The sequence below is a fragment of the Lynx canadensis genome, chromosome D2 (assembly GCF_007474595.2).
Source record: "Lynx canadensis isolate LIC74 chromosome D2, mLynCan4.pri.v2, whole genome shotgun sequence".
Lineage (NCBI taxonomy): Eukaryota > Metazoa > Chordata > Mammalia > Carnivora > Felidae > Lynx > Lynx canadensis.
In genome coordinates this window covers 53,565,249-53,581,719 of record NC_044313.2, presented here as the reverse complement: position 1 = coordinate 53,581,719, position 16,471 = coordinate 53,565,249, and the positions used below count along the sequence as shown (strand labels likewise).

Below are 16,471 nucleotides of genomic sequence, written 5' to 3'. Positions count from 1 at the left end.
GGAAAGTCTTTCCTGAGTTCATATTTTTTAATTAATAGCTACTTCTACTTTTATATTTTTCACATTTAACAATGTTAATAAACTCATTTGCAACTTATTTTTATCTATGCTATATGTAACATTTTGGCATTCTTTTTTTCCATTTAACTATTTACACAGCATTAACAATTATCTTTTTTAATAGATGCATATTGAATCATTTTTATTTACAATCATTTTCTAAGCTTTTCTCTATTATAGACATTTTAAACTTATTTTTAAATTTTTTTTTCATGTTTATTCATTTTTGAGAGACAGAGAGAGAGAGCATGAGCAGGGGAGGAGCAGAGAGAGAGGGAGACACAGAATCCGAAGCAGGCTCCAGGTTCTGAACTGTCAGCACAGAGCCCGATGGGGGACTCAAACCCATGGACCGCGAGATCATGACCTGAGCTGAAGTCAGAGGCTCAACGGACTGATCAACCCAGGCGCCCCTTAAACTTATTTTTAGGGGTGCCTGGGTGGCTCAATTGGTTGAGTGTCCGACTTCAGCTCGGGTCAAAATCTCAGGGTTGGTGGGTTCGAACCCCACGTGGGGCTCTGTGCTGGCAGCTCAGAGCCCGGAGTCTGCTTTGGATTCTGTGTCTCTCTGTCTCTCTGCCTCTCCGCCGCTTGCACTCCCATCTCTCTCTGTCTCTCAAAAATAAATAAATGTTAAAAAATTAAAAAAAAAACTTATTTTTAATTTTTGCTATCATAGATCCCAAAAAGTTTTTCTGAATACGGAGTTGGGTTTTTTATGTCATTAGGAATTTTAATTTACACACTGCGACATTCATCACTGCTAGCTGTTTTTCAAATTTCATTTGCTTTTCCACTCTGCCAAACCTAACCCAGATACTTTTGCATACGCCATGTTTTCAAAGAAAAACAAATAGTGTAAGTAAAACAGATGGACATTTCTGTCACTAACAGTTAAGATCTATAGTATTTGTAGACAGATGACAAACTGAAATCTCATGATGTTTCCCCTCTTTGTATTATTCTACAAAACATTTTTAACACTCTTCACAGTAATTGCAATAATTGGAAACACTACATATAGATTTTTATTTGTACTCATAGTCCATGCACATCTTTTTCTTTGTAATGCTTCACACACTTTCAGAAAGGAAGGCAAACCATTCAATATTGCCAAATCTATTTTAATGCTAAAAATTGTATTACAGAACATGAGAAAGTTCTAGAGACTAAAACTGAAGGGTGAACATGGAGTTTTGATTCTATTAAATTATTTCCTTCAGATACATCCTTATAAGTGTGATTTCTGAGTCAAAGGATTTCTGGGGCACCTGGTGGCTCAGTCGGTTAAGCATCCGACTTCGGCTCAGGTCATAATCTCACGGTTTGTGGGTTCAAGCCCCGCGTCGGGCTCTGTGCTGACAGCTCAGAGCCTGGAGACTGCTTCGGATTCTGTGTCTCCCTGTCTCTCTGCCCCTCCCCCCTCATGCTCTGACTCTCTCTCTCTCTCTCTCTCTCTCTCTCTATCTCTCAAAAATAAATAATATATAGAAAGAGTTTACTACTCAGTTGGTTTGCAAATAGATGATAGGTCTTTCATGACTCCATTATTGAAAAATAGCTGTCCTAATAATAATGAAATAGTAATACGTTTTTGTTATTATTTTTGTTGTGTTTTACGAAGACTCAATTTCTCCTAAGAAAAATATGGTAAAACTGACTTTTTGTTTGGGGAAAAATACACACATATATATTCTATATTTAAATGTAGACATATAGATAGATAAAAAGATAGATGATTTTAACATTTTAACACCTAAAAATCACTAATCAGCTCATGGATTTAAGTTTTGTATATTTAAACACAATAGACTTCTTTCATTATCTTAAAGATTATGTATCTGACTGTATTGAGTAAAATTGACATATGACAAACTACATATTTAAAGTATACAATTTGATTAATTTTGACATGACATATGTATACACATGTGAAACTATCACCACAATCAAGATAACCAGCATTTCCATCATCCCTAACACTTTCTTCACATTCTTTTGTAATCCATCCCTCTCTCTATTCCTGTTCCTAAGAAACCACTGGTCAGCTTTAGGTCACCACAGATTATTTTCTTAGAATTCTATTTAGATGAAATCATACATTATGTACTTTCTTTTATCAGCCTTCTCTCACTTAACATAATGCATTTGAGATTCATCCATGCTGCACGTATCAATAGTTCATTCCTTTTTATCACTGAGTAGGATTTCATTATATAGATACACCACAAAATTTGTTTTTCTGTTCACCTGTTCATGGAGGTTTAGGTTGTTTCCAGTTTTTGGCTTTTCATTATCCTAATTTTTTTTAATGTTTTATTTATTTTTGAGAGAGAAAATGATGTGGGGCTCAAACCCACAAATTTTGAGACCATGACCTAAGCCGAAATTGGATGCCCAACCAACTGAGCCACCGGGGTGCTCCTCATTATCCTAAAGTTTTTAAGGTTCAATGACAGAATGACTGCAAGGTGCTATATTTACCATCCCAGTATACCAATGGTTCCAAACTTCAAGTGCAAAGATTTGTATGCTAAAGATGTAAGTAAACACATACATAAAGGATAAATTAGGATAATACCTTCTGTACAATTTTTTCTTACCTTTTCATAGACTGTACTGTCTAGATAAGGGTAAACATGAAAAGCTCCCCGAATCCTCTTCACACCTGGATACAGCAATGGGACCATATTCACATAAGCCACACCATGAAATGAAAGCTGACTTTCATCATCAGTCTACAGGAATAAAACCAGAGAGCTGTAAGTGCTGTAGAGCAATGTAGCAGAAGGTATGGAGCTCTTAGTTTTTCAAAGACCTGGCTTTAGGAACTAGCTATGCTCCTTAACTATTTGACTTGGCCAGTTACATAGATATTTTGGATCTACATTTCTTTATCTTCAAAATGGGTTTAATAATACCACAATCACTGAAATAATGCATATCAACGGTGTTAATGAATAGTAAAGGCAGTAGTCAGATAACACATGCTCAAATTAATTGATTATATATATATTCAACTAAAAAAGTCAATTTAACAATATTGTTTCTTAGGAAAAAAATGAAGCTTTGTAAAATAATTACAACAACGAAAAGAAATCAGAAGATGTGGCTTTTAGCTTTAGTTCACAGATTTTTATGAATGAAAGGGATCTTACAAATCATCATATTAAATAGACTTTAATATGCCTAAATTCTAAACAATTGGTGAAGTTGTTTCAGAGTACTGTACTGAGAAAGATTCTATTTTTTTTTTAACGCTTATTTATTTTTGAGACAGAGAGAGACAGAGCATGAACGAGGGAGGGTCAGAGGGAGAGGGAGACACAGAATCTGAAACAGGCTCCAGGCTCTGAGCAGTCAGCACAGAGCCAGACGCGGGGCTTGAACTCACGACCGCGAGATCGTGACCTGAGCCAAAGTCAGACGCTTAACCGACTGAGCCACCCAGGCGCCCCGAAGATTCTATACCCTTATCTGGGTTCAGAAAGAAACAACGTTTTGATTAATCAGTAATATCTGCCATGGATGAAGGAGGATGAATGATAGTTTGCCACTTTGTATTTGCCATCGCTAATTTTACCTAATTTTTTTTTTAATGTTTATTTATTTTTGAGACAGAGAGAGACAGAGCATGAGCAGAGCAGGGGCAGAGAGAGAGGGAGACAGAATCTGAAGCAGGCTCCAGGCTATGAGCTGTCAGCACAGAGCCCCATGCGGGGCTCAAACTTGTCAACTACGAGATCATGACCTGAGCCGAAGTCAGACGCTCAACTGACTGAGCCACCCAGGTGCCCCGCTAATTTTGTCTAAACCCCCATCACAAAGATGAATAACATGTTAATAAATATAACTTAACATAATTTTTAATGCTTTGCCATAGAAAACTTTCATAGGGAAAAAATTTACTGAAAGAAAACACATTTAATTCCTGCAAAATTAAAAGTAATCTCTTTGATTTCACATATTACAATAAGTAGAATTTAGATTTGGGGCGTCTGGGTGGCTCAGTCGGTTTAGCATCCGACTTCGGCTCAAGTCATGATTTTGCGGTTTGCAGTTCATGAGTTTGAGCCCCATGTGGGACTCTGTGCTGACAGCTCAGAGCCAGGAGCCTGCTTCAGATTTTGTGTCTCCCTCTCTCTCTGCCCCACCCCGGCTCAGGCTCTGTCTCTCTCTCAAAAATAAATAAACATTAAAAAAGAAAAATTTTTTTAAAAAGTAGATTTAAAAGTCTTACATATATATAATAACATTGTGTTGCTAAGGAAAGTTAGCAATGTATATTTTATATTACAAAGGGAGAAGTGGTTACTGGCAGTAGTATTTTTATTATGTAAAAATGTCTATTTTAAAAATCAAAAGGGGGCGCCTGGGTGGCTGTCGGTTAAGCTTCCGACTTCGGCTCAGGTCATGATCTCTAGGTTTATGAGTCCGAGCCCCGCGTTGGACTCTGTGCTGACAGCTCAGAGCCTGGAGCCTGCTTCAGATTCTGTGTCTCCCCATCTCTCAGCCACTTCCATGCTCATGCTCTGCCTCTCTCTGTCTCTCAATAATAAATAAACATTAAAAAAAATTTGTTTAAGATAAAAAAAATAAAAATCAAAAGAATTTAGGTACTTGTTAATTGTCTGCTGTATACCATGAATCATGCTAGGTACTATAGAGGATACAAAGTAGTCTATGACAGGGGCGCCTGGGTGGCGCAGTCGGTTAAGCGTCCGACTTCAGCCAGGTCACGATCTCGCGGTCCGTGAGTTCGAGCCCCGCGTCAGGCTCTGGGCTGATGGCTCAGAGCCTGGAGCCTGTTTCCCATTCTGTGTGTCCCTCTCTCTCTGCCCCTCCCCCGTTCATGCTCTGTCTCTCTCTCTGTCCCAAAAATAAATAAACGTTGAAAAAAAAAAAATTAAAAAAAAAAAAAAACAAAGTAGTCTATGACAGTATTCCTACCCTAAGGGAGTTTATGTACAAACAGAAAAGACCAGACATGCACAAATAAAACAACAGAGAACATGTTCTAGGCTCACAAAGCTAGATCTTTTCAGAATAATGTACATCAGTGAGCCCTATTACTCTAATTAGTAGGCTAAAACATTTTAAGTAGGTATGTTGAAAAGAAATTCAGGAAGATGTATTAGGTTGAGCCATATTCCCAATATTTAACTACTTTGACCTATAAAAATGGCTATTTTGTGTGGTTTTACCTATAGTAAAACCATTTTAAAGAGCTAAAGGGAAATAGGATGTGTAGGAATAAAGCCTAAACAGTTTTTAGTGGACAATAGGGATCTAGGGTGACCAGTCATCCTGATTTGCCAGGGACAGGAGATCTTCCTGGGACATGTGATTTTCAGCACTAAAACCAGGAAACTACTTGACAAATCAGGTTAAGTTAGTCACCCCTAGAGAGCACCCACATCAGTTCACACATTCCTTCTGTATCAGAACTAGAAGCAGAATAACAAGCACCTGGGTGGCTCAGTTTGGTTAAACATCTGACTTGGGCTCAGGTCATCATCCTGCAGTTCGTGGATTCAAGCCCGTGTTGGGCTCTATGCTGACAGCTCAGAGCCTGGAGCCTGCTTTAGATTCTGCGTCTCCCTGCTCCTCCCCTGCCTGTGCTCAGTTTCTCTCTCTCAAAAATAAATAACCATTTAAAATTAAAAAATAAAGAAGCAGAATAATAGGTTGGGTCTGACCAGGCATTTCTTCTACAGCTATCATTAAGGGAACAAATTCACCTTATCAAATTTTGCAGCTTTCCCTTTGGGTACAGTAGTCAGAGGAACTCTTGTGATCTCTACAGGCCAAAAGCGGCAATCAACAATTCGCTTCTGAAAACTGCAAATTAAAAATCAGCCCATTAGAATTGTATGAAAAAATCAAGTTAGTATAATTTAAAGGGAAGACTCTTTTTAAAAGTAATGGAATACGCAAACATATATAAACATTTTTATTAGGTAGGTGGGTTGTTTTAAGCTTCCTAAATTTATAAAATTCCAAAAATAATTCTACTGTACTGCTAGCAGAAGCAAACTATACATTGTTGAGAGCAATCTGTAAATGTGAATCAAAAGCCTTAAAATGGTCATAATCTTTGACCCAGAAATTTCACTTCTAGTAATTTGTTCTAAAGAAATAATCAGACAAGTATGCAAATCATATAAAATATGTTTATACTGTGAAAATAGAGTAGCACTTACAGTGTCAGCTCTGACATGTAAGGAGCTTAGAAGTTGTTGCTCCTGTCCTCATAACAACAATAAGAAGCAGGTCAAACTGAAAAATCAATGACCTTTCTTAGATCCATCTAAGAATTAAGTTCATGGGGCAAATCACCACCATAAAATTTGGAGGAGAGGCAAGTACAGAGAATCACAGCTGACGTCAGTGTACAGGTCAGAGAAAGCAATGGAGTCAGTAAGTTGTGGAAACACTTTAATGGTAATTTTGACAAATTGCTGGAGGCTGGATTAGCCAGAGTTATAGACTCCACACTTTTTTGGCTTTAAAACAAGGAGTCACTTCAGATATTCATGGTGAAGATATGAGAAAAATCCTCTTAAGTAGGAAGAAGGGAACAGTAAGCATTTTGAAATATGCCTGGAGTGTTACCCATAACAAATGCTTACCCTTTAAGGGAAACTATTTTACCAGAGTCTTATCTGATGCGGGAGAAGGGCAATTAGACAATTCTAGTTCTGTCTAGCCTTCCTGTTTCACATAAGAAGTAAAAAATACTATTAAACACTTCTGATTGTCACAGGCCAGGAAGTCAAACCCATTAAAATACTAAGTTTAATTACAGTATTTTAAAATACTTCCCCTTCCAAACACCTTATCACCACACCAACAGGGTTCTGGTATAAGAACAGTGGATTTGAGAGGCTGCAAAACACAGACCCTCTTTTAGGCAAACTCAAAGACAACAGGGGAGGAACAAAAAAGGAAACTGAAGCCTCTAGCATGTACAGTTACAGCAAACATTAAACACAGCACAGCTCCAAGCCACATTAACAGAAAACTTCACACTAAAAACCCTAATTACCTCATTTCTTATCACCCAATACATAATATCCAGGTTCCAATAAAAAATTACAAAGAATACTAAAAGGCAAGAAAAAATACTGAAGAGACACAACATAAGAACTAGACTCAGATATGACACAAAATTTCAAATGATTATATAGGGAATATGTTAATGTTTTTTAAATTTATTTTTGAAAGAGAGAGAGAGCGAGAGAGTGAGTGAGCACGAGTGGGGGAGGGACAGAAAGAGAGGGGGACAGAGGATCCGAAGCGGATCTGCACTGACAGCAGTGAGCCAGATGCAGGACTCAAACTCACGAACCTCGAGATCATGACCTGAGCTGAAGTCCAACGTTCAACTGCCTGAGCCACCCAGATGCCCCAATCATGTAGGGAATTTAAAATAATTATAATTAATATGTTAAGAGCACTAATGGAAAAAGTAGACGAACTGCAAATAATGTAATAGGGAGATGGAAATGTAAGCAGAGAGACGGAAACCCAAGAAAGAATAAAAAAGAAGTACTAGAAACAAGAAACACTGAAACAAAAATGAAGAATTCATTTGATGGACTTAGTAGATTGAACAATGCTGAGGAAATCATCAGTGAATTTGAAGATATGTCAATAAAAAATCCCCAAACTAAAATGGAAAGGAGAAAAAAAATGAAAAAAAAATTAGAATATCCAAGAACTGTGGAACAATTATAGAAGATATAACAGGAATACCAGAGGAAAAAACAGAAAAAAGAACCAAAGAAATACGTGAAATCATAATGACTGAGAATTTTACTAAATTAATGACAGATACCACACCACAGATACTGAAAGCTCAGAGAAGAGTAAGCATCATAAATACCAAAACAAAACAGAAAACAAACAAAAAAAACCCCTATGTCCAGGTATATCATATTCAAACTACAGAAAACCACAGAAAAAGAGAAAATATTTAAAGAAGACAGAGGGGAGAGAAACCACAAACACCTTACCTATAGAGGAACAAGAATAAGAGTTACATTGGATTTCTCTTCAGAAACCATGCAAGCAATAAGAGATGGAGTGAAATATTCAAAGTTTCTGGAAAAAAACACACCATCAACTTGGATTTCTGTATCCAGAGAATTATCCTTCAGAAGCGAAGGAGAGGGTGCCTGAGTGGCTCAACTGGTTAAGCGTCTGCTTTTGATCTCTGCTAAGGTCATGATTTCACGGTTTGTGAGATCAAGTCCTGTGTTGGGCTCTGTGCTGATGGTGCAGAGCCTGCCTGGGATTCTCTCTCCCTCTTTCTATGCCCCTCCCCAGCTTGTGCCCTCTCTCTCACACTGTCAAAATAAATAAACTAAAAAAAAAAAAAATCATAAAAAAAAGGAAGGAGAAATAAAGGCTTTCTCAACAAAAATGGAGAGAATTTGTGGCCAGTAGGCCTGCCTTGCAAGAAATGCTAAAAGTTTTCAGAGAAAAAGAAAATGATATGGGTCAGAAACGTGGATCTACATTAAGAAAAGAAGAGAATCAGAGGACAAAATTAAGGTAAAATAAATTTTCAAATTTTTCTTATTTTTAATTGATCAAATAGATAACTACTCAAAGTAGTAAGAGCAACAATGTATCCTTAACAGAATATAAGCAAGTCAAACCCAACAATGTACATTTATATTTTTAATGTTTATTTATTTTTGAGAGAGAGAGCAAGAGAGAGCAAGGTAGGGGCAGAGAGAAGGAGACAGAGGATCCAAAGCAGGCTCTGCACTGACAGCAGAGAGCCCAATGCGGGGCTCAAAGCATGAACCATAATATCATGACCTGAGCTGAAGTCAGACACTTAACCGACTGAGCCACCCAGGCACCCCAACAATGTATATTTATACTATATACCACAGTCAAGTGGAGAACCAGAGGTATATAGGAATTCTGGGAAATGTCTGCTCAATTTTTCTGTAATTCTAACACTCTTCTTAAAAACAGCCTATGAATTGAAAAAGAAAACCAGAGTTGCTCATTCTAATTATATGTATTTTGATAGTCCCTTATTTATCATCTCTCCCTAACCGCCAGGTAACTGTGACAGAGACTGGTAGTTACCCACACAATATCAAGTGTCCTGTTCTTCTTTAGTATCTAACTCCTGATTTAGATTTTTTTTAATGTTTATTTACTTTTGAGAGACAGAAACAGAGACAGAGCATGAGTAGGGGAGGGGCAGAGAGAGAGGGAGACACAGAATCCAAAGCAGGCTCCAGTCTCTGAGCTGTCAGCACAGAGCTCAACATGGGGCTTGAAACCATGAACCACAAGATCATGACCTGATCCCAAGACAGATGCTCAACCAACTGAGCTACGCAGGCACCCCTCTAACCCCTGATTTAGTCTGAATGACAATGTGTATAACAAAAACATAATTCCTAGCCTCTTTTGCATCTAGAGATGGCCATTGAGATATAAAACTGAAATTGTAAGTTTCTAGGAAGGCTCTATAAGAGGGTCTAAGATACCCAGCATGTATCCTTTTTTTATCCCTAAACACTTGCCCTTTCCAGCTTTCTGTGAGGAATGTGAATATGCAGGATAGAGCTCCAATGGCCATTTTGGACCATGAAACAACCTTGTGGATGGAAAGCACATGTTAAAGAAGGTAGAGCAAAAACAAAGATGGAGCCTGTATACCTGATGGAGCTACACTGTGGAGCCACCATACATATCAGCTCTGGACTTGTTTTATATGAAAAAGGAATCAGAACCCACCATGAGTGAACCACGATCACTAAAAGCCTCTGTTATTAGCAGATTTGGTGGAAGGGATTCTCAGATCACCCTAACTCAAATATAGATAAAATTAACAAAAGTAACATTTCTTCCCACCTCTAGTTGTTGCTTAGACATAATCCCCTTCCTCTTCCTACCTGACTACTGCAGGAGGATCAAGGTAGCAGCGACTTTCCAGGTCCCAAGTAATCCTTTTCTTTATGCACTCTGCTTGGTTCCTAAATTCCCTGTCCTGTAAAATAATAAGAGACTTTTGTTCTCTCCGTGTGCCATGGTTTCATCCTGCTAAATCTGTAAGTAATTCTTTTAAGGGATTTGATCACAACACTATTACTATTACTATTACTATTACTATTACTATTACTAGTATAACTACAACTACTACTGTAACTACTACCACATCTTAAATTTTAGGGTACTTTACTATTACTAAAGTACGTAAGATAATTTATATTACCTTCACATTAATTTAGTACTATGTACCAAAAATTCACTCATATAATCTCAATCACTGATTCTCAACCTTGAATGCATATTAGAATTATCTGGGAGCTTTTAAAAAAATCATCCGACTTCAGCCAGGTCACGATCTCGCGGTCCGGGAGTTCGAGCCCCGCGTCAGGCTCTGGGCTGATGGCTCAGAGCCTGGAGCCCGTTTCGATTCTGTGTCTCCCTCTCTCTCTGCCCCTTCCCCGTTCATGCTCTGTCTCTCTCTGTCCCAAAAATAAATAAACGTTGAAAAAAAAAAATTTAAAAAATCAACACCTGGGCAGTGGTAATATATTTTTTTAATATTTATTTATTTTTGAGAGAGAGAGAGAGAGAGAGACAGAGTGCAAGTGGCGGAGGGGCAGAGAGAGACAGAGGCACAGAATCTGAAGCAGGTTCCAGGCTCTAAGCTGTCAGCACAGAGCCCACAAGGGGCTCAAACCCACCAGACATGAGGTCATGACCTGAGCCAATATCGGTTGCTTAACCAACTGAGCCACCCAGGAGCCCCAGTGTAATATTTTGAAAGTAAATTCTTATGTAATTGATCTCAGTTAGGGCTTGGCCATTGCTATTGTTTTTTTTTTAATTTGTTTTTTTAAATGTTTATTTCTTTTTGAGAGACAGAGTGCAAGTGCGGGAGGGGCAGAGAGGGAGGGAGGCATGGAATCTGAAGCAGGCTCCAGGCTCTGAGCTGTCAGCACAGAGCCCGACGTGGGGCTTGGACTCACAAACCACAGTATCATGACCTGAGACCAAGTTGGATGTAAAACAGACTGAGACACCCAGGTGCCCCATTGCTATTGTCTTAAAAGCTTTCCAGATGATTCAAGCGAGCAACCAGGCTTGAGAGCTAATGATCTAAAGTAAATATATATATATTATATATATAAATATATATATATATGTATATGTATATACATATATTATATATATATAATGGGTTATTACTCAGCCAGCAAAACAAATGAAATTTGCCATTTGATGCAGATAAACTGTATTTTGCTAAGTGAAATAAGTCAGTCAGAGATAAGACAAATACCATATGATTTCACTTATATGTGAAATTTAAGAAACAAAACAGAAGAACATAGGGGAAGGAAGGAAAAAAAGAAAGAGGGAGGAAAACCATAAGAAACTATTAACTATAGAAACAAGCTAAGGGTTGCTGGAGGGGAGGTAGGTGAGGGAAGGGTTAAATGGGTGATGGGTAGCAAGGAGGGCACTGGTGATGAGCACTAGGTGTTATATGTAAGTGACGAATAACTAAATTCTACTCCTGAAACCAATATTACACTATATGTTAACTGGAATTTAAATAAAAACTTGAAACAAACAAAATTTAAAAATAAACTAAAATATAAGATCTAAATATATAAAATAAAGTATCTGATCTAAATGAAAGTATAAATCAAGAAACAGTATGAATATTCACTAATCACAATGATGAGAGAAGATACTGCACAATGTTTTTCAAATATTGCCAGATTTATTTCAACTATTTAAAATATTTAGTCAGATACTTAAAATAATTCAACCATCCTCATTTTACAAATAATTTTATTGAATTTTTCCACTAATGATTATTAGCTCATTCAAGAAACATTTGCCAGTATGTTTGCAGCATTTTCTATGCTCTTGACAAGTATAAGTTGCAGTAAAATAGAAAGAAACAGGGAAACAAAGAAAGAAAATAAAAAAAGAAAGAAAGAAGGAGGGAAAGAGAAGGACGGAAGGAGGAAAGGAGGGAGGAATAAAAAGAAAAGAATAATTTCAACAACCTAAATGATCACCAATAGCAGACTGGTTAAGTGAATTTAAGTGTGTCTATATAATGTCATGTCATACAGCAAGTACAAATAAAGAAAGAAAAAGAATGATGGGCTGCCTGGGTCATTCAGTCAGTTAAGCGGCCAACTCTTAATTTCAGCTCACGTCATGATCTCATGGTGGTGAGATGGAACCCCACATCGGGCTCTGAGCTGGGCATGGAGCCTGCATGAGATTCTCCCTCTCTTCCTCTGACCTTTACCCACTTGCACTCTAGCTCTCTCTCAAAAAAAAAAAAAAAAAAAAAAAGGAAAAAAGAAAAAGATAAAAGAAAAAGAATGAGAATGCTCTTTAAGTAGTGATGTGGAAATCACCAAGATCTACTAAAAAGCAAGTTGCAAAACAGTATGAGTATGCCACCAATAAGGAAAGAATACATGTATGTACTGTATGTACATATGTGTATATAAATCAAAACTGACATTTTCCCTGCTTTTAATATGATTAAGCACTCTATATACTCAGTTAAAAATAAACCCTTAAGGGGCGCCTGGGTGGCGCAGTCGGTTAAGCGTCCGACTTCAGCCAGGTCACGATCTCGCGGTCCGGGAGTTCGAGCCCCGCGTCAGGCTCTGGGCTGATGGCTCAGAGCCTGGAGCCTGTTTCCCATTCTGTGTCTCCCTCTCTCTCTGCCCCTCCCCCGTTCATGCTTTGTCTCTCTCTGTCCCAAAAATAAATAAACGTTGAAAAAAAAAAAAATAAACCCTTAAGAAAAATATAAATAAATAAATAAATAAATAAGTTAATTAATTTACACCCTCAGAGAAAATAAAAATAGCAGTGTCTTCCTGACAGGTTCTAGTTCTGAAAATAACAATATTTTGAATACTTTCTATAAATCTGGACTTCCTAAAGAAAAACAATTTTATCCCTGACTTTTACTATGCTGATGTCTGAGTCAGTCTTTCTGAAATCTATTCCTTTTTGCATTCTTTGCAAGGAAACTTTGCTCTTCTAAATATTTTTGTTTGTGAGTCTTTCTTTCTTCCTTTGAGTATATATATTTGCTTTTATATGCATGACTATGATCATATTATTGCCTACTCAAAAGTTCATAAATTCAAAATAAAATAAAGAGTAAATTTGAATTTAATAAACTATTTTGTTTGTTGAACTTAAGAAGTTAGGAGACATTTTCATCAGAATTAGACAATTGTTTTATTTTAACAAGTAACAGATTTATATAAATTAGAGTGATTCAAAAAATGTCTTACCATCTGTCTATGCACTTAGTTTGTCTCAAAAAAAGTACATAATTCTCTTACCTCAGGGTGATTGAGTTCTCCTTCTTCTTCCTCATAGGGCCCACCAATAATGAAAGCATTAGGAATGTCATTAGCTCCTGGAGCCAGAATGTTGGCAATTGGCCATTTTTTAGGCCGGGGAACAGGTTCTCTTTCCCCTCCAATCTTCAGAGTTCCATTCTTGAACAAAATGGGATAGTCTTTCTACAGAATAAATTATCATACATCAGGAAGTTTTGTAAAAGAGTTCAAAATGAACAAAAAAGTTTATTGAAGTATATTTTCAGTGTAATGTTGGGTATTATCTAACAGACCTTCCTTTTGTGATTATCTGATTCTGTATTTGTGCTGTTTTATAATTCTTTAATTTATAAAAAAAAAATAGTAACAATGCAAGTTATTCTTGTCCATAGATATGCAAACCTATTTTGTTCAGTGGAGAAATAATCAATTATTGACCTGTGGCTGATGATGAGTTTAGAATTATTAGGAAATTCATCTCAACATTCCTGATTGCTTATATATGGGTGTTTTTTTCCCCAATTCTCCTTTGAACTGGTTTAAAACCCTTTTGTCATTTTATATTTATATGAGAGTTATGATATACCTTTTTAAAAACTACCTTTTTAAAAACAAACAAATCTGACAAGGGTTAACAATATAGGCACTTCCTATCTATAATTTATCTAATATATACTTGTAAAAGAAAATTAACAAAGATGTAAATAGGCAATTTGTAGAAAGGGAAATTAGAAAATCCAATGTTTATATAAAAACATGCTAGATAACCTTAATAATAATTGAGATGCACATTAAAACTATGAGATATCATTTTAAAACACAGATTGGCAAAATCAGTCTGAAAATATCAAGCACTGGCAATATTGTAAAGGGTATGGTATTCTTATACATAGTTGATGGAAGTATAAATTGGTATAACTGTGAAAAGCAATATTGCAGTCTCCAGTAAATTTAAAATTGTCATACCCTATAACTCAACAATTCTAGTTCTTTGGGAAGAACTTTTGTGACAGAAAGGCATTTCTGGAATGGCAGAGTAAGGACCTCTGAAAATTTGCTCCTCCACAGAAATGAGAATGCTGGCAAAAACTTCAAAATTAAGCATACCATGACCATTCAATGGAGAAAGGACAGTCTTTTCAATAAATGGTGCTGAGAAAACTAATTATCCACATGCAAAAATATCAAGTTATATCCTTACCTTAAACCACATACAAAAATTAACTCAAAATGGTTCAAAGGCCTAAATCTAAGAGCTAAAACTATAAAACGTTTAGAAGAAAACACAGGGGGGAAAACCTCTTGACATTGGATTAAGCAATGATTTCTTGGTTATGGCACCAAAGGCAGAGACAATAAAAGAAAAAAAATAGATAAATTGGACTTCATCAAAATTAGGAATTTTGTGCAGCAAAATATACTAACAACAAAGTAAAGAATGGGAGAAAATATTTACAAGTCACATACCTGATAACAGATTAATAGGTAGGATATATAAAGTACTTTTAAAACTCAACAACAAAAAACAACCAGATTCAAAAATGGGCAAAACACTTGAATAAACATTTCCCCCCAAAAAGATATACAAATGGCAATGTAAGGAGGGGAAAAGATGCTCAACATCATCAGTCCTTAGGGAAATGCAAATCTAAAACACAAGGAAATGCCACTTCATATCTGTAAGGATAAGTATTATCAAAAAAACAAACAACAACAACAAAAAAAAAAACCCAGAAAATACTAGATATTGATGAGGATATGGAGAAATTGGAACCCTTTACACTGCTGGTGGGAATGTGAATAGCGAAGAGGAATTGGAGGGTTCTATGCTGAAATGTAAATTGCAATAGAACATCTGAGAGTATTAACTAATTATACCTTTTAGCAAGCAACTTTGAAATATCTATCAAGAGCCTCAAAAAATCCATATACGATTACTCTATAGAAATTTGGACTAAGAAAATAACCTGATATTAAGACAAAGTTTTATATAATTAAGTACATTGTATAAAATCCACAAAACATATGCATAAAAGTAATGTGTAGCAATATATTAAAATTATCAATTTTAAAATGTTTTACGTATTTTCCACCATAAATATGTATTTATTGATACAAATTATGTGCAATGTATATTACATATAACATGTAAACTATAGATATCTATATATAAAACATTAGAAAACTTTATTTTTTTAAGCCTAAAATAAATTTCCTCAATTAATAGAGCTTGCTTTGAATGAAATCTTAGCAGGTAAGGAAGAGATGACCATATGAGTGTTTAAATCTATCTAAATATCTGGCTGTAGGGCTTTACCTCTCCAACTGATGGAACTTGCAGACCAACCATGTAGTTCTGCAGAGGCCCTACTGGAATGAAAGATTCAGGCACAGAGTAGGCAGCCTCCAATGTGACCTTCAGTAGATTGCCTCCTAAAATCTGTGCTGTGGTCAATAAGGGCTCTGCCACAAATACTTTAACTTCAAGACTGCACTGCTGGAAAAGAATAAAATTATGCAGCATTTTGCAAATGCAAGAGGCCTCCCCATCCTTTTTTTCATTATCTCATTTGAATCTCATATCACTATTCAAGGTAAGAAGGTCAAGTTTAATTATTTCCATATAGAGGCTTCAAATAACTTTCTCTAGGTCCCAGAAGTTAGAACTATAGCCTAGATGAGAATCTTATTCCTAAGCTAGAGGCCTTTCCCTTCTACCATACTCAGGTCACACATGTATACAAATACACATAGAAGAGGAATCAGAAGGTTCTATAATGAAATGTTAATAGTAGTTTCACATGAGTGAGATTGAGCTGCTTTTTTTTGCTAGTTTATATTCTGTGACTATTTCTGTAACTTAAATGTAGTACTTTTTTTAAAATTTTAGGTTTTTTACTAAGTATTTGAAAATCATATTCTTTACTATATTTCTATTTTTCACAGATGAGAAAGTATTTCTTGGTCCCATGAACGAGCTCAAAAATGAATTTTTCAGAAGAGCTGCCAAGGATTTGATGTTAGTGATATATCCA

At 36.3% G+C, this 16,471-nt stretch overlaps 1 protein-coding gene across 6 annotated transcripts in view; it reads right to left on the bottom strand.

The window, feature by feature from the left end:
* Positions 1-16,471, bottom strand: part of CFAP70 (cilia and flagella associated protein 70) — a 112,043-nt gene that overhangs the window by 68,253 nt on the left and 27,319 nt on the right. For 5 of the 6 annotated variants that reach the window (XM_032595218.1, XM_030334368.1, XM_032595220.1 and 2 more), the window contains 5 exons: positions 15,754-15,930; positions 13,437-13,619; positions 9,990-10,084; positions 5,802-5,901; positions 2,664-2,798 (listed from right to left, as the gene is read on the bottom strand). In XM_032595218.1, the coding sequence (XP_032451109.1) occupies positions 2,664-2,798; positions 5,802-5,901; positions 9,990-10,084; positions 13,437-13,619; positions 15,754-15,930 (690 nt within the window). The remainder of the gene's footprint in view (positions 1-2,663; positions 2,799-5,801; positions 5,902-9,989; positions 10,085-13,436; positions 13,620-15,753; positions 15,931-16,471) is intronic. The other variant, XM_030334372.1, reaches the window with a different exon arrangement.